This window comes from Triturus cristatus, chromosome 6 (genome assembly GCF_964204655.1).
Source record: "Triturus cristatus chromosome 6, aTriCri1.1, whole genome shotgun sequence".
Taxonomy (NCBI): Eukaryota; Metazoa; Chordata; class Amphibia; order Caudata; family Salamandridae; genus Triturus; species Triturus cristatus.
In genome coordinates, this window is record NC_140589.1 from 1,685,019,727 (window position 1) to 1,685,046,658 (window position 26,932).

The following is a 26,932-nucleotide window of genomic DNA, read 5'->3' on the forward strand; positions in this document are numbered from 1 at the left end:
TGAATTGCGTTATAATATTATTTGTACATGTTGTTAATCAAAGCACAGCCTTTCCAGCTCATTACTGAATGTCTAGTTTCAGACACGCATTACTAAACTCAATATGGTTCAAGGAAGTATTCCTCCTGGTTGCCCGTGTGGTCTGCCTATCTGGGTTCAGTGGTGGGCAGTCTAGGTGTCTGGTGCTGGACGACACATTGTACAGTGGTCTGGTACTGTGGACTTAATTCCAATTCATTGCATTGGTGTGTTGTGGGCAAGGGACACAGTATTGTACCGGGAAGCCTCTTGCAAATGAGAACAGCACTAAGGTTTGTCAAGTGGGCCCTTTTAATATCAAATTTAACAACACCAAGAAGATACTACTATCGGTGCAACACACTATATATAAAATGCAAAAGAACTGTCAATGCTTCTTTGCCGTGTAGGTAGCGTCTGCTCTTATTCACTTGGGTGGTGGAACATGAAAGTGCTGTCTGAGGAATGCATGACATAATTATAGGTATATAGTTTCACTTCTTACACTTTGGTACTTAGGGACATTTACAACACCAAGAAGATACTACCATTGGTGCAACACACTATATATAAAATGCAAATGAACTGTCAATGCTTCTTCGCCGTGTAGGTAGCGTCTGCTCTTATTCACTTGGGTGGTGGAACATGAAAGTGCTGTCTGAGGAATGCATGACATAATTATAGGTATATAGTTTCACTTCTTACACTTTGGTACTTAGGGACATTTACAACACCAAAAAGATACTACCATTGGTGCAACACACTATATATAAAATGCAAATGAACTGTCAATGCTTCTTCGCCGTGTAGGTAGCGTCTGCTCTTATTCACTTGGGTGGTGGAACATGAAAGTGCTGTCTGAGGAATGCATGACATAATTATAGGTATATAGTTTCACTTCTTACACTTTGGTACTTAGGGACATTTACAACACCAAAAAGATACTACCATTGGTGCAACACACTATATATAAAATGCAAATGAACTGTCAATGCTTCTTCGCCGTGTAGGTAGCGTCTGCTCTTATTCACTTGGGTAGTGGAACATGAAAGTGCTGTCTGAGGAATGCATGACATAATTATAGGTATATGGCTTTACCTATTACACTTCGGTACTTAGGGACTTTTATTCTGATTACCAAACACGTTTGAGGCTATTAGCTTTGTTTAATATGCTTTGTTCTCTTCATTTTGGAGCATTTTTTTTGTCTTTTTCACTGTAACGTGTTGCACCAATAAGAGGTCACCTTCAATTTCTTGGACTACAGGGCCGTCTGGTCTACTCAAACTGGTCATCGTCGACAGGGTGTTCATTTTAAATGAACTGATGATGACTGTTACACAAATGCTGAAGACATTCTGCATTTAATAATCTCGGTTCCAATAAAAATGTGGAACACACTGGGTATTTTTTGATGAATCATTTCAGATTTCAAAAAGTCCACGGACGAACCATGTTTTGGCTGCAATTATTTTGCACATGAGGAATACAGAAAAAGAGAAATAAAAATAAATGAACAGATGCAAAACACCCTTTGATGGTGTTTTTCTGTATAATGGTACAGAAAGTTACATTGTGGCTGTGATTCTCCCAGTTTGGTGTGCAGCTAAAGCCATTTCATTAGTTATGTATGGACCAATTAATTGGCACAAATTTTAGTCTTCTTTAGGACACACTGTATTTATTTAGCATTTTACCGTGACCGTAGCTGATTCCGTAATTAATGAATGCTAAGGAGCCTTTAAGCTTGAGGGTACTCCTTTGCAATGCCTTGTCTTCCCCTAGTACGCCACTGATGCTGTCACAAAAGAGTTGGTTGTATAAGGAAATGGCAAGAGAAACATAGGGAAATTCCAGATGTGAATCCTGTCACACTCTATTCCAAATGAGAAGAAGTTGATGCTGTCTTTGGGGCAATCTTAGAAACCGACATTTCGCCACCACAATCTAATTCCAGTTGGACTTCTACTGTTCTGTATTTATTGCTAAGGTATACCCATTGCTTGATGTGAAAAATAAATAAAATAAAAATTAGCAGAGGAGAAGCCCACCACATAGCACTGCTGAATGGCAGGATTGTGGCAAACCAAGTGTGTCTAATTTTAATTCCATCTCATGTCTCTTTCTTTCACCACCTGACACTTTGTCTCTTTAGATTACTCTTACGGGTTCTTTTATATACCTGCGTTCTTCATTTGTTATGCTTTCCTATCTTTCTATTTATCCCCCCTCCTATCTCCCTTTTCTGCCTTTGATTCTCCTGCACTGGGTCAGAGTCTAATGAGAAAGAGAAAGTCCCCGGTCCCAAAAACTGAGCGTCGTGCCCATGACCTGCAACCACCGGCACAGTTTAAGCACTGGGTGTACATGACTAAATGTTATGAGCTCTTATTGTGAATTGGTGTCTCAAAGAACTACTAGAGCCTACAGGTCCAGAAGTGATCTGAAGAGTTGGGGCTGAATGTCCACTACTCATACCTGATGTCCACTTTAAGTTGGAGAAGCTTCAAGAGACCGCCCCCCTACAGAGGCATATGGATTTTCATGCCTCCCTGCCCTAGCCCCAGCTTGTCTTGGGGCACAAAATACTGGTGTGAAACTAAGAGTGTGCTGAGATAGAGTCTTTGTGATGTGCAAGTATGGTAGGTGACAGCTCCGTCCCCCCATCAAGTCAGAGACGGTCCATCCTGCCAACACCTATTTCCCCTATGTGCAGTCTGCACCTAGGAACATAATTCCTCTCAGGATTGTTTTTGTATAGGAAGCTGTCCCTTCCTGCACAAAAACAATCCTGCATGCAACTCAGGTACCCCTGCACCATGGTGCAACGGTGTCAGCATTGGCGCTAGGGTGCCAAAAGGGTGCCAGTGCAGGGGAAAACCTTATGAACAAGGAAGGTTTGAGTCTGTGCACTATCTGGACTAGACTACTCTTAAATTGTACTAACAAACACAGTGTCCAGATAGATGCGAACTGAGCTGAAGGAGTCAGCGGTGAGCTGAAGGAGATTCATGCAAAGATTTCAAAAGCAACGAGGACAGATCCTACAGAAGTTAGAGTGCCTCAAAGAATTCTGGCATCAGCAAACAAAGAAAGAGTAAATGATAACTGGAGAGAAACGGTGTCTCAAGAAAACAGCCCACCAGTAGCTGAAACGAATGTACCAAGACCACCAAGTCCAAGTCCTGAGGAGAACCCCCAAGCAGGACAGGGTTCGAAACGCGTTGGCTTGTGCTCATGGGATAAACAGCTGGGTGTGCCTCAAGGGAATACATACATCTCTTTCTCCCCACAAAGACAACACCCTTTGAAACAATTATTCCCTGAGCGTTACACACAGGCAGGACAAGCGGCAGGAGTCTTTGTGATTATCTTTGAGTGTCCGCCAGGTGTATTTGTAAATCAAGGACTGGCTACTTGTACTTGTATTGTTTATGTACTGTTCTATATATTGTATTGTGAACTGTGTTTTGCATTTTTTGGTGTTACATTACTAGTTACTATTTTGAATGAGTAATATATTTTTTTAAAATATGTGTTGCCCGACAAGATGACATGAGAATAATGGCCCAATCTTGTTTGAAAAAAGTACAAAAAGAAGTAATATAAAAGCACACGGGCTTTAGAACAAAGCACTGAAGTCACGTATGATTAATTAAAAAACGATCTATCTGGACACTGTGTTTGTTAGTACAAGTGAAGGGGAAAAGGCAGGAATGCGCGATATTGCCTTAAGTACGTCATGTTCCTGCCCTCTCCCTGTCACACAGTGAAGCACAGCAAGGTCACTTGCTGTGCTGCACTGCGTGACATTCTCGTAAATAGGCCCCTTAGAGACCATAAAGCCAGGATGTGCAATAACAAGGGCAAGTGGTCAAAGGCTGAAATGGGTGGGTATAAGCGTATGGGTGATATAAGGGTATGGGTAATACAATTAGAGAAATTATGCAGAATCCAGTAGAGGTTCCAGAGGAGCTTTGTTCTTGAAATTTGTGAGGTTGCAAAGCTGAGAAAATATGCACCATTCTGTATTATTTAGATTGGCAGACAAAAGGTATCCTTACTAGCAAACTGAGTTGCCAGGCACACTCTATTGCTATTAATATTATTGAAAAATCAATCTAACTGTTGAGCAAGACGCACCTGAAATACAACTAATGGGCAATGGGAACAAACCTATAGATGAGCCATGAGGATGAAGAAGACAGGGTCTGAGGTGTATAGAGCTAGGGAAGGCTCATGCCTGTTGGTTTGGGCACAGCAGCACAAACTAAAGATGTATCTAGATCCTAATCATCACAATCCCTAGACTATGATGATTTAATGTCAGTGGTGCATGAAGAGACTTCCGAAGTACAGTCCAGCAAGATAGTTCCTCAATGTATTTTATTCAACTCTGGCACTATTTAAAGGTTTTGTACACAAAATAATCAGAAAATTGGGATTTCTCCGAGGGTACACGAGGTATGCCACGAGGTATGCAATGCCCCTGTGTTAGTAAGGAAGACATTGCAAAATGAACATGAGACTTTGTGCTGAAGGGATTTTAGAAGAAACTGAGTCATTAAACAGTCTTTTAGCCATTGTAGTAGCGCACAAACCCAATGGCACGATTAGACTATGCGTAATATTGGAGACTTTTATCAAAGAGCTGCAGTTTTCACCACACTGGATCTCACCTCTTCTTACCACAAGATTGTCCTTCATGAAAAGTCCAAACCTCTTACTTCATTTATAACATAGGAGGGGTATATCCCTTTGAGAGGATGCCATTTGTCTTGATATCTGCCAATGGTATGTTTCAGCAGATAATGCACAAACAATTCAAGGGGTCAGGTAATGTAATTTACTTTCAAGATGATACTTTGGCATTTGGAAAGGACAGAAAAAAACAAAAAGACTTTCTGGTCAAAGTTCTTACCATTTTGGAAAGTAGTGGGCAAACAATCACTACAGAAAAATTTAAATTTGAGGTGATGTTGGTAGATTATTAGGTCATAGTATTAGAAGAGATGGGATAGCCCCAAAGAAAAGCCTATTAAGGAGGCTCCAGAGACAAAACTGTGCATATGAGAAGTTGGATAAAGACAAAATTAAGGTTTGTGTGGAGTGGGGAGTGTGAGAAGCAATTAATTATTATATAAAATAATAGCTAATGTACCCACACTTAGCACATTTGATACCAAGCAGAAATCCATCATCACAACAGATGCCAGTAACAAGGATAAAGGAACATTGTTGAATGAACAAGAACATTAACAGATAATAATTACATATGCTTCTAGGTCGCTTAGGTGATAGCTACAGAATGCTGGAAAAGAGACACTGGCTTGTTGGTGGAATATAGAATATTTCAGAAGGTATGTATATGGGTACCAATTTGTTGTCAAAATGGATCGGCATTCCTTGCTAGATTTATTGACAGCCAGTGAATGCAAAAGGACAACTCCTAGAGTTACTAGAAGGCAATATAAGTTGCAGGAATCCCATTTTAGGTTGAATACATAAGAGGGACTAGGAATGATCTGGCCAAATGCCTGTCTAGATAGCTAGTTTCAGAGGCTAAGAAAGAGGTTAATGTAGAGCAAAAGGAGGACAGAGTAGTGTCTATAGACAAGGTTTCACATGGTCATATCTCCTAGGAAAAATGGACGTCTGGGATAATTCTTAAGCAAGGCATGCAGCTTGCAATGGTGAGTGGAAAAAATTGCAACGAGGCAGTTAAATAACTTCGTGGGGTGATCACAACACTCCCAGGAATGTCAGTGATAAATCTCCATTTGTAAAGATAAGAGGAAGGATAGCAGTAGGTAACCTTAAACAACCATGGATGTTAGAGTTGCTCAAGAATTCATCTGTATATTCTGTTTAATTCTCAGAGCGTTTTGATATTTCCTTGAAATGTTGATTGAAGTAATCTATGTTTTGCATTAAGTCACATTTATGGAATGTCATGTGTTACAGACCACTGCTTGTAGATTTTTATCTTGGATTTTAAAATGTATTAACTTTTGTGAGCAATACTGATGAGGGGAAATGCACGGCATCCTAATAAAAATGCAAGCACAGAACATTCCCTTTCAGGCACAGTATTGCACTGGTGGCAGTTACTGCGAGTACCCTTTCAGGTATGTGGCTTGTTTGATGTGCTGCAATTAAGAATCCTACTTTTACTCACTTTGTTTGCGAGACTTCATGGATTCTTGAGGCAGCCACCCCATTCTTGTCCACTGCAAGTTTTAAGTCATCTCAAATACATACGAGGGCTGACTCTGTGGCACTACTTTGTTGGATTGTTGGTATGGCATTGTGTCATTTTTCTTTGTTAACTTATACATTTGAGTAAAAACTGCTCTTTCAAATATTTTACATACTAAGTGGCCATTAGATATAGGTCTGCAGTTTGCTGGGTTGGATGGGTGGATGTTTTTTAGCTTCGGCCTTGCACAATGTGAGCGAAGGATAGCTTCAGATAGTTTTTAGAGGTGCTGGGTCTGAAAGGGATCTTGATGGTCTGCTTGAGATGATAATGTTGTGGAATCTTTTTCTAAGAAGGTTCTGACAGTATTTAGTAGTCAACTAATGCTTTAATCTCTTTTTATTGTGGTTGGGTCATGCGTCTGCAGTATTAGCTGTGTTCTTCGTAAGGTTATTTTCTATCTTATTAACTTTTTAGATCAATTTCATGGAAATAATGTCATAGAAGGCTTGCTGTTGTGTGTTCTGTGTATTGACTCTCTAAACTGTGGAATTCTACTAGAATATTCTGGAGTTGCTTAGCAGGGCATTCAACTTCAATTTTGTGTGTAGAATAGTATTGCACTTTGTTTGTTCTGAAGGCGCTTTAAACGGCTTTATTATATCAGCTTAGCATGATTTTATCTTTTTAATAGCTTAATTTTCTACACTTGCATCGTAGTATGTTGAGCAGTGTTTTCATTCTTTTGATGTTGTCATTAATCCATGTGATTTTTTTTTGTGGTTAACCCTGGATGTGGTCTTTAAATCAGATTACCAAAGCAGAGGAGATCCAGGTGTAGAAGATGCACATATCTGAAAGTTGCATTTTTATTGGGATTCTTTCAAGATGGGGTTTTTCTACTCTCTGTGTGTGCATTTACTGCTAGTAGTTGTTGCTGTCTTTGAGGTCCTATAAATCTCATAGTACTTTGTTAAAAATCTCTATCAACTCTTGTTGAGCAAATTTAATAAAACATATAATAGGGACATTCAAGGTACAAATTTACAAAACAATTGACTTTATATGCTAGCATATCATTAACTAGTATGAAAATTGATCTTTAGTAAAACTCCTCCCATTGTATAGACAAATTACCAAGCACTCCATCTGTCCCAATAACACAGTAGCTTGAACATGAGCTTACATATCTTAATAAAGGCTGGTGTCAAATATGTACATCTACTTGAAGAAAACAGCAGGCAGTCCAAGAATTAACAAATAGAATAGTTGTTTTTCATAACACATGAACAGTTCCCATCATGATCTTTACCAATTTAATGAACAACATCGACTTCCAATGTGGGTTTACTCCTATTATCTATCTAAAACTTGCATTACACGTTTTAGCATGAAAAAATCCTTGAAGATAACAGACATTTTTATTTGTGAAGTAATCTTTAGATTGTTCCCCATGAAATATTTAGGAAAAGTTGAATATTGGCTTATATATGTGTTTCTGGAGAACAAAGGTGTTCATCTGGTGAACAGTATAATCAAGTAGATTAATTTCTTCTTTAGGCATTTGGAGCACTGTTTTCACTACTAATCACATTTAGGTAATTTGTTTGTCCAGGCAAAAAATGTATTGTTCATTATACTGTAAAACGCTGCCAGCTAAATAGGTACAATTAGTATGTCATTGCATGAATCATGGAGGATTTTAGGAAGAGGTAAATCTGCTTTCAATACTTCCAGTTCCAAACAATAAGGACTATTCCTACAAGTATCAGCAAGTCTCTTCCACACAAAACAACAGGCAATATTTTAGTATCATCCCACATGATCTGGGCCACTGGAATTATGCGATTATGCGGCTTTGGTGCTTTTCACATATTGATAGATTTGCCACATTTGACACATCATCTGCTGCATAATCTGCAGATTTTAACAAAAACAAATTATGTTTCTAGCTCAAACAGTTCAAACGTAACTAAAATTGCAGCGACACGTGTTGCCGCGCAGTGGAATGCCCTTTGCAAAGCTTGACTGGTCATCTTTCTGTTGCCTGTTGTTGTATTTAGATGTCAAATTGGTACTAATAAGGTGCAACCAATGCCCAGATAGTGTTAACAAGTGTAAAAAAGACATAATAATGAACTAGTGCTATAAAAAAATTGCCGTATCAAGCCGCATAATTTGCCTTTTGTTGCCGCATAATTTACTCAACTCTGCCACATAATCAGGCCCTCCACTTCTGCATAATTCCAGTAGCCCTGTACATGATGAAGAGTTTTCTACTGTCAGAAAGAGGCTTCCCAAATGAACAATTTAACCACTGCCCTGGTTAGGTTAGCCACTTCTTAGGCCACGGCGCTTTTAAGATCTGATTACAGACAGGTTTAGCTGGTAGACCTCATGTTAACGATAGTGTGAAAAGTACATGCAAAAAGAATTACGCAAGGGGCTTTCACTCCACCCACTTCAGCCATTGGCTTTCATGGGTTTTCCATTGTTCGCCACTGCTGGGAGGAGTTACCCATCCAGGGCATGGCATTTCATGGATTCTTACATTTCGCATTGTGCGTTCGGATTCAGGATGGTGCTCAACCAGTTTTCTTGATAGACTAAAGAAGCAACATCAGCAGCAGCCCGTGCAGGTGAGGACTGTGGGGCTGAATGGGGGGGGGTGGGGGGCGGGGCATTTCGACAGGCGACAACGAGGGAAAGTTAATTATTTATTTAATTTCCCCTCGTGGTCGTCTGTCGAATCCCCTCCCCCCCCCCCAACTCGGCCCCACAGCTCTTACCTGCAGCGGCCGCTCCTGCATGGCATACAGCTTGTAACTCAGAATCAGTGTGTGACCGTTGATGTAGTTACTTCACTGACATGATGTCATTTTTTTAATTGCTGGTTTGAGAATATTTGTGTTTAGGAAGCATGTCCCGCTAGTCTTTATGACAGGATAAGGTTATTTACTAAATCACCTTGCAATTATTATTATTTTTTTTTTACTTTGCTGTCTTGATAAGAAGTTTTTTTGTTGACAACGTAATTTTAAATCAAACTTTCTTGCAGCTGTACTGAAAAGGCGGACCCATGGTCAAACGTATCTACAGTATCCCGGAGGTCGCAGCGTCGCCCCAGGGAGCGAGCATATGGGTGGGTCAACCAGGCCTCGCGGGAGGGGAGGACAGGCTGCTAGCAGTAGCAAAGGCAGACGCTTGATGTGAACTAGAGGGTTTCCGTTTGGAGAATTTAATAACCCTAATGGGCCTGGGGGATAAACCGGGTTGGGTGGGGAGGGTTTGATGAAGAAGGAAAATGTAATCGTCTTTTTTTTACCTCCTGTCAAGGTTTCTCAACTTTTGCTTCCACACTCCTCCCCTAATGAGCTTGAAGGTAATGTCCATCATATTCTTGCAATTCTGAAAAACATTTACAAATCTACTGAAACTAAAAAGTATCTACTATACTATGCTTCTTATGCCTTTGAAGCTTACCACTGACAGCACAATCTTTATCTTCTGAATCCTTTTTATAATACTCTTCATAGCGATTATATATTCTAATGCAGTCAGTTCAACAAAGGGGCCCCTGATTCCGTATTGTTGTAGCTCAAGGGATTACTTCATTATGAAATTTTTTGTAGGACAGTTGGGAGCATCACATGCAAGGCTGTATAACGATTACCAAACACCAGCAAAAAGACAGGGCTATTAGTTTTCCATTGCATGTTTAAGAAAAGTGAAACATTGGGTGTACCAATGCTTGTTGAGTGCTCCAGCTTTTCTTTTACAAATCATATTCAGCTGTGTTAGTCAGATTGTTTCAAATAAAGTGAACCAGGACTAACTCCAAGAATGCAGTTTCTAAATGAGAATCTAGGACTAAAGCCGTGCATACTTGATGACATGGTGGCATCCCAGCGATATTAAACGATGGACTGTCCATAAATGCCAGTGGGGTAAGATTAAGAGGGCTAATAAGTTGAGACAGCAATTTACCAAACGAATGAGGAGGCAAAAGAGAGAATACAACAGATATTATGTATGTGAACTGTCAAGAAACACAATGTCAAGTTTTTAGTAACAGATCAAATCTGGATTTTACCGCAACCTAAAGTACAGACCTTCAAGCGTAATCCGGCTCAGGATAGCCATGTTTTCCCATGGACGCAATGCACTAACTACATATTTCTTTATAGTGAGACTCTATAAGGGTAAGGCTAGGCCTGCAGGTCAACATCCTTTTATATTTCCCGGAGACACAAGAAATATTTTATGAACCTGTTCTCAACCATAACTTGCTTAAAGGCATTAAATGCTGCCCTATCTCCCAAAGAAGTCTGTGCAGTCACAGCATGCCATGGGCAAAGCACTGAAAATAAACCCCTTCATGCCCACTTCCTTATTCAAGAAGCTCCTAAAGGGAAACCATTTCACTCTGCTGGTCAATGCAAAACTCCTCATTTTGGTTTCTTCAAACCACTACTTAGCAATACACTTACAATATAAACAACTGCTTACAGAACTTCGGATTACAAATGTAGGTTAACAAAGTAACAAGGGGGTGGATTCCGCAAGAGGGATGCAGGAATGACCGTGGACAGTTAGGATCTGCTGAAGAGAGGTAATATCACTGCACACACTTGCACTTAAGCACCTTATCAGGAATTCGAAATATTATACATTACACAGTGGTGGTCACGTTACAGTTAGGTCAGAGTTTCTATAGGAAGAGCGTTTTGCTCATTTTGATGCCGTTTGACGAATCTGCACAAAAATTTCCCTAAAAAAGTTCTTCCACCTTTGCTCCTTATGGAAATTTTAACCTCAATCTGTTGAGAAAAAGGGTGGTGTCACAAAACAGTGGTTTCCTATAGTAATACCCATAGGAAGCTTTGCTGTATGGAATTACATCAAATTTGGCAAAAAGTTACAATGTTAGTGAGACAGTCTGCTTTTTCCGATTTGGTGTAAATCTGTTCAGCCACTTTCAAGAAATTAGCATTTAAAGACAGGCTGGGATTGGTTATGAAGGGGTTAACGCTCAAAAAAGTTAGGTATATCTGGACAGTCGGTCTCACGGAACTCCTCAGGTACCAAACAAAGTTAAAAAATAGGGCTTCTAATTGGCTGAGGGAGCTTTTTCTCTCATCTGCCGTTTTGGTACCGTGGTACTGGTACCAGTACCACTGTACCGCATGATGTGATCGGCTTGCTCCAACTCTGAAACAAATGTTGCGACTGTCATTACAAGACTCTGTCCCAAAGTCCTGGAAAAGCCCATAAGGGGGCAGGTTGGACACACCCTGACCTCCACCCACTCCCCCACTGTCCTCTCCTCCCCCTAGCCTTGTGGAAGGTTCCCAAAGGGACACTCAATCCCCCCCCCCCTTCTACCCAGTCAAATACAAAAAAAAATGTGTGGCACCAGTACTGCAGTATCAGTACCTTGAATCGTGCTACCCAGGGTGTCACCCACAGATGTACCGTAGTAGCCTAAAAACATTTTTTTTTTTAAATAAATGGGTCTGGTTATAAACCAGACCCTGTGGTCAATCGCCACTGTGTAGGCCAATGTCTACAGTGCATTGAGCACAGGGCCAACTCTGTTGAACACTGGTGAAGGCTGTACGTATTGGGGTTCTGGGTGCAGGGATGCCCCTGAAGCCAACACCCTGCTGCCTGGGGGGGTTCAGTCAATGCTTAAGTTTGAATAGGAGCATACATAGTTAGGTATGGTAATAGGCGAGAGGAGTTGGCCTAACGGCTAGGGCGGTCGACCTCGAATCTGGGGAGCCGGGTTCGAGTCTCGGCAATGACGCTGAACATCCTATGATCCTGGGCAAATCACTTAATCTCCCCGGGCCTAACAAAAATGAATGTGTCCTCATGTAACGCAACTGGTGCTATGTAAGGCGCTCTGATACCCGATACCAGGCCAGGTCAAGTTCGGGCTATATAAAACTCTGTAAAAAAAAATAATACAATCTTAGCTCACACTAAAAAAAAATTGAAATTTACTAAAAAACAGAAGGTTAAAGTGACATTATCCTTAGCTGAAATGGATTAAAGATTAACTTTTAAAAACTACAAAAAACACTGAAATTCATGTTAGAATGTACTGAGCCACCTATAACATGCACTCCCACCATGCACTGTTATGATATGTTAAAGGACATCACTCATTACATCCTCCAGGCATTGTGACAGCATCCTATATGTAATGGTCACTTATGGAGCGCAGACATGTGACTCCATATGGGTGTCCCTGCGCTATGGGCAATCCGCAAAGGGCACAAAGGAAGCAAAAGAAGTAGCGGGCATCTTGCTAAAATAGCCATGTTTTGAGCAACTTTTTAAAAGTGGTAAAATTCTGACTGGACCGAATATCTAAAGGCAGCGTATGCCAGTGTGGAGGGGCAAGATAGGAAAAACAACGACCACGGTCGGTGGGGAGTTGCCAGTGCCACATCCGACGTTCTAATATTTCTCACAGGCTGATAAACTAACCTTTGTACATAAATAGAAAGGAACCCCGCCATACAAGACTCTGTGAGTATGGCAAAGCAGCTTGGAAATAACACATTTCCTAATGGGCAGCTAATGAAGGGCTATCAAGATTGAACCTACCGTGGTCCGGGGAAGGGGGGTTGTCAAGGGGGCAAACCAATCTAGATGCCACATTCTGTACGACTTTCAAGGACTCATTCGTTCCAACTAGACCCGAAGATATCAGGTATCAGAGCACTTTACATGAGCACCAGTTTCGTTACAGATGGACACATTCATTTTTGAGAGGCAAGGGGAGATTAAGTGATCTGCCCAGAATCACAGGATGTTGAGCGTCGTTGCTGAGACTCAAACCCAGTTCCCCAGCTTCGAGGTCAACCATGCTAGCCTTAAGGCTACATCCTCTCCCCAATAATGCACTGCCATAATGTAGCTGCCTGGTTATAAGAGCCTGAATAATTGTCCTCCTGCAATTCAGAGAAATCCAAGAAAAAAAACCTTTGTCAGCAAATTACTCCAAAACAGGCACCACTCACTAATGCAACTTGGTTTTGCATGCTGAGGTTATCGTTAAGCCGAACACCTAGATTTTTGCAACTCTTTTAGGACAGGTAGGTCTGCACAGTTCTTTAGGCCAACAATCTTCCGTCCAAATCTGAGAGTTCTTGCTGAAGAGGACAATCTATGTCTTCCCTCCAGTGAGTTGGAGGCAATTCTGCTTCATCCAGCCTGCCACAGCATGAAGACAGTCACAAAATTTGGTTCGGGTCACTTGCTAATTGTGCCCAATAGGTACCACCAACTGGGTATCATCAGCATAGGACAGAAATTCAAATCGGCAGTTTCTGAAAACCTTTGCCAAAGGGGCAACATAGAAGTTGAGTGAGACTAAATGAGGACCCCTGTGACACCCCGCAGGTGTTGGTGACCGTCATGGATTTATGCGACCATATACCAGGGTTCTCCAAACTAGGTCCTGGAGGGCCGGATCTATGCCAGATTTTTAGCATATCCACATTTAGATAAATGCAGTTATCTTAAAAATCTGGCATAGAACCGAGCCTCCAGTACCGACTTTGGAAACCCTATTATATACCAATGTCATATAGCCTTTGGATCAGGACTACATGGAAGACCGTATCAGAATCTGAGTATAGTTCTAAAAGTATAAGAACCACAGGATGTCCCTCATCTAAGATGGTCCTGATTACGCCTGTGACTGCCAAATTGATGTCTTCCGTGCTCTGTGCTGCCCTTAAACTAGGCTGAGAAAAACTCAGTATGTTGTTGGTCTCAAAAATACTGGACGATTGTTTGTTGGTTATGTTCTTCAGTATTTTATTTGGAAAGGGCAGCAGTGAGATTGGATGATAGCTTGATAACTTAGCAGCTCTGCAGTAGATTTCTTAAGTGCGGGGAGCACATTAGCTCATTTCAAGCGGATCATCAGGAGATCTAGACTTGACTGAGGCAATAAAACCACTGACTTCCTCTAAAGTGACTCTGGCATACCTCCCCAAACTAAGAGAGTCTCTAGGTGGTGTAGAACAGCATGAAAACACCAAAAAGGTGGATGGTGGGTCTGTATGGCTTCTAAGATTGTCATAGATTTTGACAACCTCATCATGGAAAAATGAAGTTAAGATTTCACATATACTGCTTGAGGACTTGGAGTAATTCAGTACGATACAGCTATGGCCAATTTTCTATCACCCATTACACAATAATGGATATAAACTTTGATCACGTACTGAAATTATAGAATATCTGTAAAGTCACCCACATTTGCTGGATGCTACCCTCTTTTTACTGATATTCACCAACTTAACTAACAAAATGCCCCCATATCCTTTAATACCCCCTCCCTTTTAAACACTGAACACCCTCCAAAAAAAGAGTTCATACTCTGGTCACCTCAAAAGGATAACCCTCTTAAAGACTTTCCCAAGACCTGCCAATTTAAGTGAAAAGGGTGACCGGTATGCATTAGCCCTGACAAGACATCTGGCAGGCCCTATGGACAGCCCTCGTAGTTTGCTAAAATACACTGCACTTTCTGGAGATGAGCAAAATGGCATACAACATTAAAGCCATGCTTACACCTCGTACCCTAAGGTAACTATAACTCGCGCCCTCACCATGCACTGCTAATTACCTCACATATTACATCACTTATGCCATCTTCTATGATATCATTGATAATATAATTGCAACATTTGCAGAGAAATTATTGACGAGAAAACTGTGCATGGCGAAGGCACAAGTTATAGTTACCTTAGGGCACGAATTATAGTTTCTTGAGATAACTACAACTGGTGAATTTCAGTGGTTTTGTTAGTTTAAACAGTATATTTTGACTGACATTTTCACCTTGCTATAACATCCCTTTAACCTTTTTTTTCAGCGTGTATAACATATATTTATATATATATATATATATTCACTGAAAAAAACATAGTTTTCACACATGTTATAGTTAGCGGAAATTTTAATCATAAAAAACCATTGAAATTCCCCCGTTATAGTTAGTTCAGGCAACTATAACTCACGCAACCGCAATCCTCTGCTGATGACATATGTGTCTTTATGAAAAAAAAATATTTGCAATATATGTATAGCTAAAATTTAATGGAAGAAGACATGGGCAAATAAGTGTCTAAATACAGTATTAGCATCAGCAGAGGATTGCGGTTGCGTGAGTTATAGTTGCCTGCACTAACTATAATGGGGGAATTTCAATGGTTTTTTATGATTAAAATTTCCGCTAACTATAACATGTGTGAAACCTATGGTTTTTTCAGTGAATTTGCAAGGTTTTTTAAATGCTAATTCCTAACTATAACGTGTGTGAAACCTATGGTTTTTTCAGTGAATTTGTACGGTTTTTTAAATGCTAAGTTACTTTACGCCATTCGTGGCGTGCGCGCCCAGTTAACGCAGTTCGTTCCGTGCGCGCACGGTGCGCTTCGCGCACCGTGCGCCCACTTTACGCAGTTAGTGCCGTGCACGCACGGTGCGCTGCGCGCACCGCGTGCCCACGTTACGCGGCATGGGCCATGTACGCACGATGCGCTTCGCGCACCGTGCGCACATGGAGGACATATTATGCGCTTCGTTGTGAAAGGTAAACATTTATGTTTTCATTTGAAGATCATATACCATGCACAAAAGGTGCACTTCAGGCGCCTTTTGCACATCGGGGTGGGGATAGTGTGAATAGTTTTTTTTTTTTATTAATTTTTACCGTACGCGTACGGTAAGCATAATCGACGATTTTTTGAAAAAAAATACAATTGAATTTTTGGCCTTGGGGGTTCTTTGGGGACACCATCATCAATGCTAGGTGGTTAGGAACTGAATACATTGACCCTTTAGATGTTTTTTGCCTTTGTTTTTGCTGCCTCACTCAGAGTGCGAGAGAGAAAATGGCGGCCGCCGCTTCCTGGTTTCGACCGATTCGAATGTTTACTTAGATCTAACAGCCAATCAGAATCGCGCTCGCGCACGGCACCGTACGCGTACGGTAAGCTTACCGTAAGCGCACGGTAAGCGCACCGTAAGCTGCCACAGATATATATATTGATTTAAATGCTATTTTCTCAGGATCTACTGAACAGATTTACACCAAACCTACAAAAGGCACTTCCTTGACCTGAGGACTACCTCTCTGCCAAATTTCAAGTAACTCTGTTCAGCCGTTCGGGCTGTAGCTGTGTCTAAAGGTCCTATGGAAAAATGCATGGGAAAAACGCGTTTTGGGACCCCCCTTTTTTCTCAGCCCCCGCTTGACGAATCCCCCCGAGACTTTCAGGGTAGGAGCGGAGCGTAGCACCCCACCTATTTTGAAAACTTCGCGAGGATTCGTCGACCGGCGCCAAAGTTATTCCAAATAGAATGTTGCGGATTTCCTATGGAAACAGGGTCCTAACTATAACTATCTACTGGCGGCCGCCAGTAGATAATATATATTATACACTTTCATATACACATACACACTCCAATATGGAGGGGGAAAAAAAAAACCTCAATGGCAGTCTCCAACTGGGTAGTTCTAGTTAGGGTCACATTTCCATAAAAATGTAGTTGTGTTTTTGGTTTGCTAATAACTTTGACACCGTTGGAAGAATCTTTGCAAAACTTTCCCAAAAAAAGTATCATCCACCTCAGCTGTTTCCTGGAAGGTTTTTGGTGATCCGTCAAGCGGGGACCGAGAAAAAGGGAGAGGAGTCCTAAACACGTTTTCCCCATGCAATTTTCCATGGGAACTTTAGACATAATTGCAGCCAAAATGGCTGAACAGAATTAAATCAAAATTGACAGAAAACTAGATCTTCACAAAGAAAGCATGGTTTTCATGATTTTGTGTAAATCCTTTCAGTATTTTTCAAGAAAATAAGGTTCCAAATGTATGCATATTTCATGCCGGGAGGATTCGAGGACACGACAAATGAAAAGATAATATCTGATCTGCTGTCACAGCAACAAAGATGCTGCGGCAGCCATATGAGGACTTGGGGACCCGTCACTGTGACCTGAAATAAAAACTTCAAAAAACATATCGCTGGCAGGGTAGGGATACCTGGCTCCCCAGGGCACCACCATAACCATTTATTTTTAAGAGTACCGTGGATCCACAGTATACTTTGAAAAAATAAAAAGGGGAGGCACTGGTGAGACTGCTTCTGAAGTACTGTGCCCTGGTTTGGGCTACATTTTCAGAATGGTAAATGAAGAACGCACTCAGATACCGGAATGTAAAAGTAGCAGAGGTCATCCAGGAGAAGAGATGTGTGCACTATTTGAGAATATGATTAACAATCTGAGAGTTTCTAAAGGTGATAAAAACAAGTGAAGCATCTTTTCATCGAAAAATATTCCATGGGCTAAAGAAGAAAATGTGGTTTTAGACGGTTGTGTGGTAGCTCCATGGACATCAAATCGCCAAAACGCGAGGTGTAGCAGAAGTGACAAAGCGTCATTTGACCCTTCACCTGCCCCTTTGACACCAGAAGCCTCTCAGTAGTCTTAATGGGTGCTGAGGAGCTGGGGAAGGGGCAAGGTAAGAGAACCACAAAAGGTCAATCTGGTTTTTAGTGCCCTGGTTACATTCTCTTCCTACCACAACATCAAAGGCCTCTAATAGAGGTTTAGGAAGGCCAGGGCGATGGGTACCAAAGGGCAAGAGAGGGGTAGGGGTTGCTACCCCCAGAGACCACTAAATGATGTCCATGCGTAGCTGTGAAACAAAATTGCAAATCCAATTTTATATATATAATCCATGCAATCGTCTCATGTAGTAAAGACAAAATCAAATTTGGAGCACAATTCCGTGGTATCCCCTTCACAGAAGGCACCACCTTAAAAATTCACCCCAACACACATCTATGAATTCCAGCTTACCTCATAAAATCTCAGTCCTGGGGTCCAAGTGTCACCTGTGCCACTCATTTCTGAATGTCAAAAGACCTCTGCAAATCCCAGACCATCGCATTTCAAGCGCTGCACTGTGAAGCACTATGGCCGACTACAGACAGACTCCATGCTGCGGCAGCTTGAAGAGCAAAAAACTGCTTCAACACAGCGTTGTAAGCTGTGCAGCATGGAGGGCAGTGGGGCACATATGCAAACATCCAAAGCAGCGGTCAGCAGCAGGCTGAGTTTGCAGAGCTGAAAATATACGCAATACTTAAGAGGCTCCAGAGGTATGAAAAATCACCACATTCATTTATGAAGACAAGACCGTAGTTACCCAAACAAAATAAATGCACATTGTTCCTCCTGCAATAGGTTGTGGCCTCGCATAGAATGGAACATTCCTGCGCATAGGCATGACTGACAAATGTTGAATTGTTAACTAGAAAGAATCTCGCATCCGCTCAAGGTGCACCCACAGACTGTGCGTTTGGTCCCTTTAGAGTTTTGACCTGCTATGGTCTGAGGCCTGCTGAACAGGCTGCAGGCCATGTGCTTGTTTAAAATGGCTTACCATCTTCTTCTAATACAGTCACTGTATAACATGGACATGTGAAAATAAATTATACCAACTAGGTATTCCATGTCCAAAAGAAAAATTACCTGGTGACCATGGGATGTAAAGATTACAAAATCATTATTATAGATTTCTCTCCATTATAAGGCACAAGTGCAAAAAGCACAAAAGAAAGTGGAGGGGCACCACACAAAGCCAATTTTTCACCCACATCTGTGGGCTTCTCAAGCAGAAAATGGGGCGGGTCTGAAATTAGGAGGGCCGCAAAGTTGCAACTAAGAGGTGTGAAATTGTGATAGGCAGGCGCTACAAATAGGTTGTACGTGTAGAGGGACAACCCCACCTAGTCATGCGTGTACTTGTGTTATTGGACTAGAGAGTGTGTGGCTTATCGCCAATGGCCTAGCACTGTAGAACATGGGGCTTGTCAAACACAACTTGCTAGTATAGGGCAATTTTGAAACCAAGCAGCTGCCTGTGAGCCCTTTATAATCCCCACCAGGTACACTCCCAATTTCAAATACCCACTTCTTACCACATGTAGGTTACTGGCGGCTATTGAGATGACGTCCCAAATTGAAGAAACAACACAAAGTATGCTCCTAGGTCTGTAATACCGAGCTACAAGGAAAATGCGCCTCCTGAAGCAGATAACTAGCTCAGGAATCATCAGAAGGGACAAAATGATCTTGTTTGTCCCGGTCAATTTACAAGAGAACATCACTCCGACTGACCCGGTTCTGAAGGCAACAAGGGCTGCTCGTGTGCAGAGGAACTAAGGCTCATTCAAGCTCTTAAACTTGAACTTTTTTCATTGTAGAAAGGCCTTATCTCCAACCCAACACTAAGCCAATGGCATTTTTAAATAAGTATTTTATTATAGGAAGATCTCCAGTCACGGTCAGGTGAGTTATGCAAATTGTGCCCCCTGTGTACCAGATTGGTTTCTGAAACATCTGTAATTGTTACTTCTTGATGCAATATCTCTTTTAAGGATAGTTTCGCTTGTTGTATAGCATTTTACAATTAATTTCAATGCTTTTTAAATTCTATATTTATGCTGCTATGGATGTGAAATCCTTTATTCATTAAATTACACGAAAGCTGTTGTGTGCCCAAAGCAACCCTCTGCTGGACATCTTCGAGATTAAAGATTGTATTTGTGTAAGAACTGTAATGTTAGACTGATAAAAATGTATGGAGAGCATTAATGTTCTTTTATTTGATTAATGGTGTGATTTCCATTATTTAAAAGTTATGCAAACTGTGCAATAAAGTGAGCTGAAAATATTTCGAAGTAATTATAGCTTTCTATTGGTAGCAGCTTTTAACACCAATTTCACGTGCTTTATAGCTTTAGGAATACCATTCTGAAATCGGAAACCAGGATTGATGACATACTTTAGAAATAAAGTTATGAGAGGGTAAAGGTATCTTGTCACAAACACAACTCGGGCGAATTCCCAGAGGTAGGTGGAAGGAGAACCTTATTGAGGAATGCAGATGATATTGAGTGGGAGTCCCCTCTCTTACTTTTCCCAAGGCCCAGGAGAGGGGGGAGCAATACATGAAGGAAAGTGGAGCCTCTGCCAGGACATGGCTAGCAGGTTTGAAGTCCCACATTTCTCTTCGTCCACTGGGGTCCCTGCTTGCCTCACTCTCCTCCAGTTGCGGTAGGGTCCTCCCTGCTGCTCTCCTAGGAGGTACGGAATTCATTTATTTTAACTGCTTTATATAGCGCCGCAGTTCCAGAAGGTATTGGTGTGCTTTAGAATGAATGATATTAAAATACAGAAGAACATACTGGGAAAACTATATTGAAAAAGCACAGAGATGGGAAGGGTCAGAAGCAATTTGAGTAGAAAAATGATGAGGTGTGAGGAATGTTGGTTGATGCACAAATTATGAACCATTAGCCTACTTTAGGTACAATCAAAATAGGTGAGGTTTTAGATTGTTTTTTGTAACGCAGCAATGTCAGTTGGGTGTTTATAGACCTGCACAAAGTTCCGGATTGAAGCTGCTGTACCAGACAACAGCTTTGTGCAAGGGAAACACGTTTTGAGACTTCCAGAATCCAGATGAAGTGATCATTTGCTTCTGAGGACATATCATAAATCTGTCAGATATGATGGATTCTTTAAGAGTGCCTAGAAGCTAAACATCTCAAGTACAGAGGAAGTCTGCAGCCTTTTAGAAAGAATGTCAGCTGCCAGCCTTGGTGGAGGACTGCCGTGACTTGGGTAGCCATGGCTCACCTGTTTGGTGGTCCAACGTAAGCTGTGCTTAAAAGGTGCGGGTTGTATTAGACCCAGCCCTGAAGCACTCATCATTGTCATCCATTTGGTACGGCTACTATCAATGGAGATCCATTGTGCATTTTTATTGTACTGAAAAAATAACTTTTGAGGGTATCCAAGTAACAGCTGAAAGAATCTTCTGGCTTCAACTTAAGAAAAAAGCAATATAACATCTGGGAAATGATTTGCCCAGTTTACAGAAACATTATCTCAGCACAAGCCTCTGAAACCCATCAAGCCCCAGTCAAACCAGCAACATCACATTCATCTGCTGGGCCAGCAAGAGTTCAAGGTAATCAGCCACTTAAGAACTGACCAATGGAGGGGAGGGAAGAAGGGGTGTATAACGCACCACACCTCAGCAGTCGAATGGCATCATTATCCCGAAGGAGTATTTGCCGGTGTATTTTCTTCCCACTGCGGACTCCTCCATGGCACAGATCACCTTATAAAAACTTTACTGGATATAGCATTCAGCATCATCTCGCCTGACAACTGCTTGCCCCATACAAAAACAGACTAGATCAGAAGATAAAATCCCAGACCCTCCAGGAACCCCAAATTCAATCTGACAATAAGCATTTGCAGTTGGGAATGTGAGCTCACATCCCACTGAAATCCTACAAGAGTGTGTCTTAGCTCACATCCCTTTTTTTGACATTGTGCAGTTTTTGAACATTGGTTGCTACCAATTTTTTTTTATTTCTTAAATTATTTTTGACCCTTTATCCACATTATTTCCATTTTTGCAGATTGGTTACGATCTCTAAGTTCTTTACTTCATAACTATATTGTTGTCTGAAAAGTCCCAAGACCGCACCCCACTCACATGTCTCTGAAAAGTGCACCTGGGGCTTGGTGATGCTAGTGAAAGTGCGATACAGAGGACCGTCTTAAGGGAAAGAGTGGTCTACCCTTGACCCAGTGGTGTGAAAGCTCGATCACAGCTCGCTTCAAGACCATGGATGCTCCCTCCCTTGGCCTGCTAACTGGTTTCCCTGCCATATCAAAATATTCACTTGCTACCAGGCATATGAGAAATGTGGCATAAAAATTTACAAATTAAGGTTGGTTCCTGGTAGCTCGAAGCAAATATAGGCAGCAACTGGAAATACCAAAATTTCACAGAGCTTCCTTTCCGAACCAGACGTTGCCCAAGCTGGTGTTTTTTGGCAGGGGAACATTCATCTGCATACATTTTTACCTCTCTGTGCATAGCTAGGTAATCTGTAAAATATAATCTGAAATATTCTTACCAGGGAACAAGACTTGCTTTGCTTTTTTTTACCTTCTTCTTTAATTATTACTTTATTTTTCTTTGCAGCGTCCTCTCCCAACCCCCATTTTAAATTTGTATATCTATGTTTTTAATACACCAGTCTACTGCATTACTTTTGTTCCACATGTCCAAATAAAAAAATAAATAAACAAATGAGTGTTCCTGCTATATCCTCCAATGATACTCAGAAATTATAAAGGGCTGAGTGGGTCCACTTGGATCCAGACCTATGGCTGGGTTGGATTAAAGGTTTAGCAGGTGCAATCTCAAAGTGGTGTTCTGCTGTCTGTCTTTCTTGTAGCAGAGATTACAACGTCTTTTTGTTTTTTTTAATTGGACGAAATAACGTGATGTTTTGTGTATTTCTAAAGCAGACGTCACAGGTTGACTCCTTATTATATGTTCAATGTGATCTTGTCAGTCGTCTCTGCATTTTTATCTGATGCCGTCACAGGATGACGTTTTTACAGTAAGAAGCATGCTCGAAATGCAATAGGACACTGTGAGAGCAAACTTTGCCCATCCAGAATCCGTGTAACTTAGCCCAGATCAGTATAAAATATTAATCCACGCCAGTATACATTATATGTCACACAATTTAAGATTACATGCTACCAAGTATAGAGATCAAGTTCGTCGCATCTTATACTTAAAAATATATTTTTTAGATAATTTCACAAAAGTAAGTATAAAACGTATCAAACATTTTTAATCATGCAAATAAACATGTACGCCCTTGACCACAGGGATAAATGATTCTGTGATTTCAAAAGCAGTATATTGTACAAGAACTGGAGAGACAATTTTAAAAACAAATTTTGTGTAAACAATTCTTTACTTTACTGTCATTTTTATTGCGTTAATTTTCGATATTGTTTCAAAATGGTATAACTTAATTTAAAGGAAGTTAACAAAGTAAACACCCAGTTTAATCGAGACTTAATTATAGCGTAAGGCATCTCATTGATTTGTGCGCTCACCTGAGATGTATATACCATTGGTAGGCAGGATGTTCGAATCCCGGCCACGCTGACTCAGCCTTTCACGCTGCCACGGTCAATAGGAGCCCCATTTTCGATTGGATAATAATTCCATATACAATGTTTATATAAAGCGCTATATAGATTATTATTTCGCGTTGGTTATGGCTCTTTCAAAACCGTAATATAAAAGAGAGTACAGCAAAGCCACCAAAGGATGCAACACTAGAACTCTGCAGAGGCGGGAAATGTGCACGTGGCACCCTCCTTGAATGGCAGTAGCTGTCAGAGTAAGCTTCAGACGTGTGCTGCCACTGGCGCTGCAGTCTAAATGCACTATTGTAGTATATTGCACGGGAGGGAAACATTCTGGGCTTTGAATTTTGATAAGTGAAACGCGGGTTTTTCAACGTGTGACCATCTGAGGGGCCAATGTTCCCCCTTAGGCCATGTCAAGTTTCTTGATTAATTGGTTGGGAAAAAGTTGGAAGTGAGATTTGTGGCACTAGGAGGAGGGAGATGTAGAAGGGGAGGGGTCTGGTGTTCCTTATAATACATTCGAAATGCTGTAGTGCTGTTAGTTTCTTTGCAGCAAAAGGTGTTTGCCTCGTCCTTAAACCTCTTGAGCTAAATAGGGTAACGATAGCTTGGCACGTAAGTCATTTCAAAAGAAAAAAAAAATCTGTTGACATGTTCTAAATAGAAATAAACTTGAAAAGCAGAAATACAATTGTACTTCCACCTGTGGATAGTGTAAGAAAATTGCAGCTTTGCTCCACCATGGGGAGTGCAAAACCAGCAACATTGTGTTAAATTCTTAGGCCTGATGATGGCCATATTCCAGAGTCAGATGAATACTACAGAGAAACATACTGACATCGCCTTTTGAGGACTATAGGTAGCTAACAAACCTGTTCATCAAACCAAAGAGGAAATAATGTATATATGAATAATTGTCAAGTAATCTAAGATTAGAAGAAAAGGTTAATTTGTAGCATGTCCACAGGTACAAAATATCCAGGATCCCCAAATACTGCCTTTTTCCAAAGTCAGATTTTATACAACATATTTTCCTAAAAGTACATACTCTATTATTTCTCCTTATCTGTAATTTACAACCCAACCACAGTACTTAACTGAATCTTGAGAAATGGAAGACAGAGGCGAGGGAGAAACTGGGAGAGATAAGAGTGAAACAGGTGAGACGGCAAGAGATGCTGATGAGGCGAAGGGAGTAGAGCCAGCTTTAGCGCGGTTGCTGCCCAGTGCAACAATCATTTTTGGCGCCACCCCATGACCTCCTCGGATTTCCTCATGACCACCGGGCAAAAGTGCACCTCATCTCGCCATAGCCCCTCGCTCACATACATTTAATTTGTTTTTAAGCGCTGGTAAAGGCTGGCTTTACTAATAAGAATGTATATCTACCCAAACAAATCCTTTTTAGCAACATTAGGAATAGATCATGAAAGACTGGGAAAAACCATAACGTTGCGACCTATTGTATGCAGTTTGCATGCAGCTCTTTGAGGACAGTTTGCAACAGTCACTGTTCTGTATTAGGGTTGTATTTTATGAACCTTGCTAACAAAAGGATCTCTTTGACAAAAGCACTAATCCACTCAGCTAGCCACATAAACTACAGATCTGTGATCTGCACCGTAAGAGTTTTTTTACAGCAGGCATATTAACCCTCTGTGCTACTTTATGGCAAGTGAAAACGGCCACTAGACAAAACTCTGATCTCGGTCTCTAGCAGAAACATTAATCACAAGAGTTATCTTGACATTTTTATTGCTGCCTGAAAACTGAACGCACAAGTAACTTTGCAGCAGGTGTTTTAAATCATAGGTTTTTGCTAAAAACAGCGCCCCCTCCCTAGGTCAGCGCCCAGTGCGGCCGCACCAGTCACACTGCCCTAAAGCCGGCCCTGGAGGGCAGGACCATGAGAGAGCTGAAAGAAATGGAGAAAAACTGGAAACATTTTGCGAATGTGCAAAGCCGGTATCTTTAAGCAGGACTGTATCCCTTGTCCTTCCCGCCCTCTGCTGCTGCAGTGGGCCCACACATTTGAACTACCACTAACCCCCTGAATCACAGCTTGCAGGGGCTCCGGGTTCATACAGAACACTGAGGGTGGCTTTGACACGTTACCTGCAGCGGCCGTGGATGGAAAAGAGGCTCAGGAATGAACTACTGGCAACCGCTGGATTCCCCTCCTCCCACCCTGACTATGGCACAGCATCCCAGCCAGCGCGTGGCTGTCTTCACACGGGGGTCTCTTTTCGGGGGTTGCAAGTGCCCATAGGCAGAAGTCTATAACTTGCACTTGCTGGTGCTTGGAAAGGGTCACTACTGAGAATGGGGGCGAGCCCTTCTGCTGGGAAAGGCAACGCTGGTGCGTAACCCGGGCCCCACACTGTACCTAGGAGAGGGTCTCCCTGCTGGGGGTGGCTGGGCCCCTTGGGCGCCACTGTCTCGAGTATTTGCTTGCCCTCGGGGGGGGGGGGGGGGCCTCGTTTCAGAAAAGAGTAGTTCTTCAGCCAGCTGTATTATCTTCGCCCCACAGGCAATGCTTTAAGTGTGCAGATACTACCGGATGCGGAGTACCTGCACCTTAATTTGAAAGGGGGAGTACCTGCATTTCTCAGCATTACTGCAATCCATTTAATGGGAGTACTGGCACTTCTAGGAGCAGAGAAGTACTCTCGACAGAGAGGCCCTGCTCGAGAACAGATAATACTGCTGGAAATGGTGGGGCTCAGGGGAGAAAGGCTCTCCCTGGGAGAGGACCCCTCTCCCGGCAGAGGTGAGGTCTCATCGGTTGCAGCATCACCTAGAGTCCTAGACAGAGCTGCCACTGGGGAAGTCCTGGGTAAAAACACTGACTGCCCTCGAACAGGGCCCCTCTGCTGGGACTAGCAGTCCCCGGGTAGCCACATATGCGTTCCCTGCTGGGGGTATCCAGCACCGCCCTGCTCTCTTACCTGCACCTGGCTGCTGTCCTGCTCAGACTCCGAGGCGGCGCTGGCAGCTCCCCGTTGGAAGATGCTGCCCGAGACCCGTGCCCCGGCCATGCCGCTGCAGGGGTGGCGGTCCCCGCATGGAGCAGGAGTCCGGCCTCCGCGGTGGGGCTCCGGGCACCGGCCCCAGGTTCTGGTGCAGGTGAGTGTCTCGCGGCGGTGGAGCAGCCCTGGTCGCGCGCTGCACCTGCTCCCCGGACTCTGCCCTGGTGCTGGTGCCGCTCCTCGCCTCTCCCACGCGGCCGTGGACTCACCTCGCGCCGCTTCTGGGAATCCCGGTCCAGCGCGGCGACGCTTTCGCGAAGTCACGTGCCCCGGCCGCCTGAAACTGCGCTGGGGAACTTGCAAGAAACCTCAGGGTGACAGGGGCTGGTGACTGGGAACCGAGAGCTGGGAGCGGACCCGCTGAAGCCCCACAGCTAGAGCCTGACTCACACCCCGGGGACCTCCCGAGAAGGACGCCCGGCCGTGCACGCAAACCAAACGCCGATGTGCGCCTTAACACGCAGCATCTTGAGGCGTGCACGGCTGCGCGCAACTTTTCAAAGCTTGTAAGAGGAATTTACTCAGCCAACTTGACCTTTATTGAAAAGAAGTGACACATTTGGGAGCAGTGGCAGCGCTCAACAATCTGAACAGATGCAGC

The 26,932-nt window shown here is 42.4% G+C and overlaps 1 protein-coding gene across 1 annotated transcript in view; it reads right to left on the reverse strand.

The window, feature by feature from the left end:
• Positions 1-26,628, reverse strand: part of BATF3 (basic leucine zipper ATF-like transcription factor 3) — a 108,130-nt gene extending 81,502 nt beyond the window's left edge. Inside the window, exon 1 of the mRNA XM_085609385.1 lies at positions 26,251-26,628. Coding sequence (XP_085465511.1) covers positions 26,251-26,340 — 90 coding nt within the window. The 5' untranslated portion in view covers positions 26,341-26,628. The remainder of the gene's footprint in view (positions 1-26,250) is intronic.
• Between the last annotated feature and the right edge of the window lie 304 nt (positions 26,629-26,932).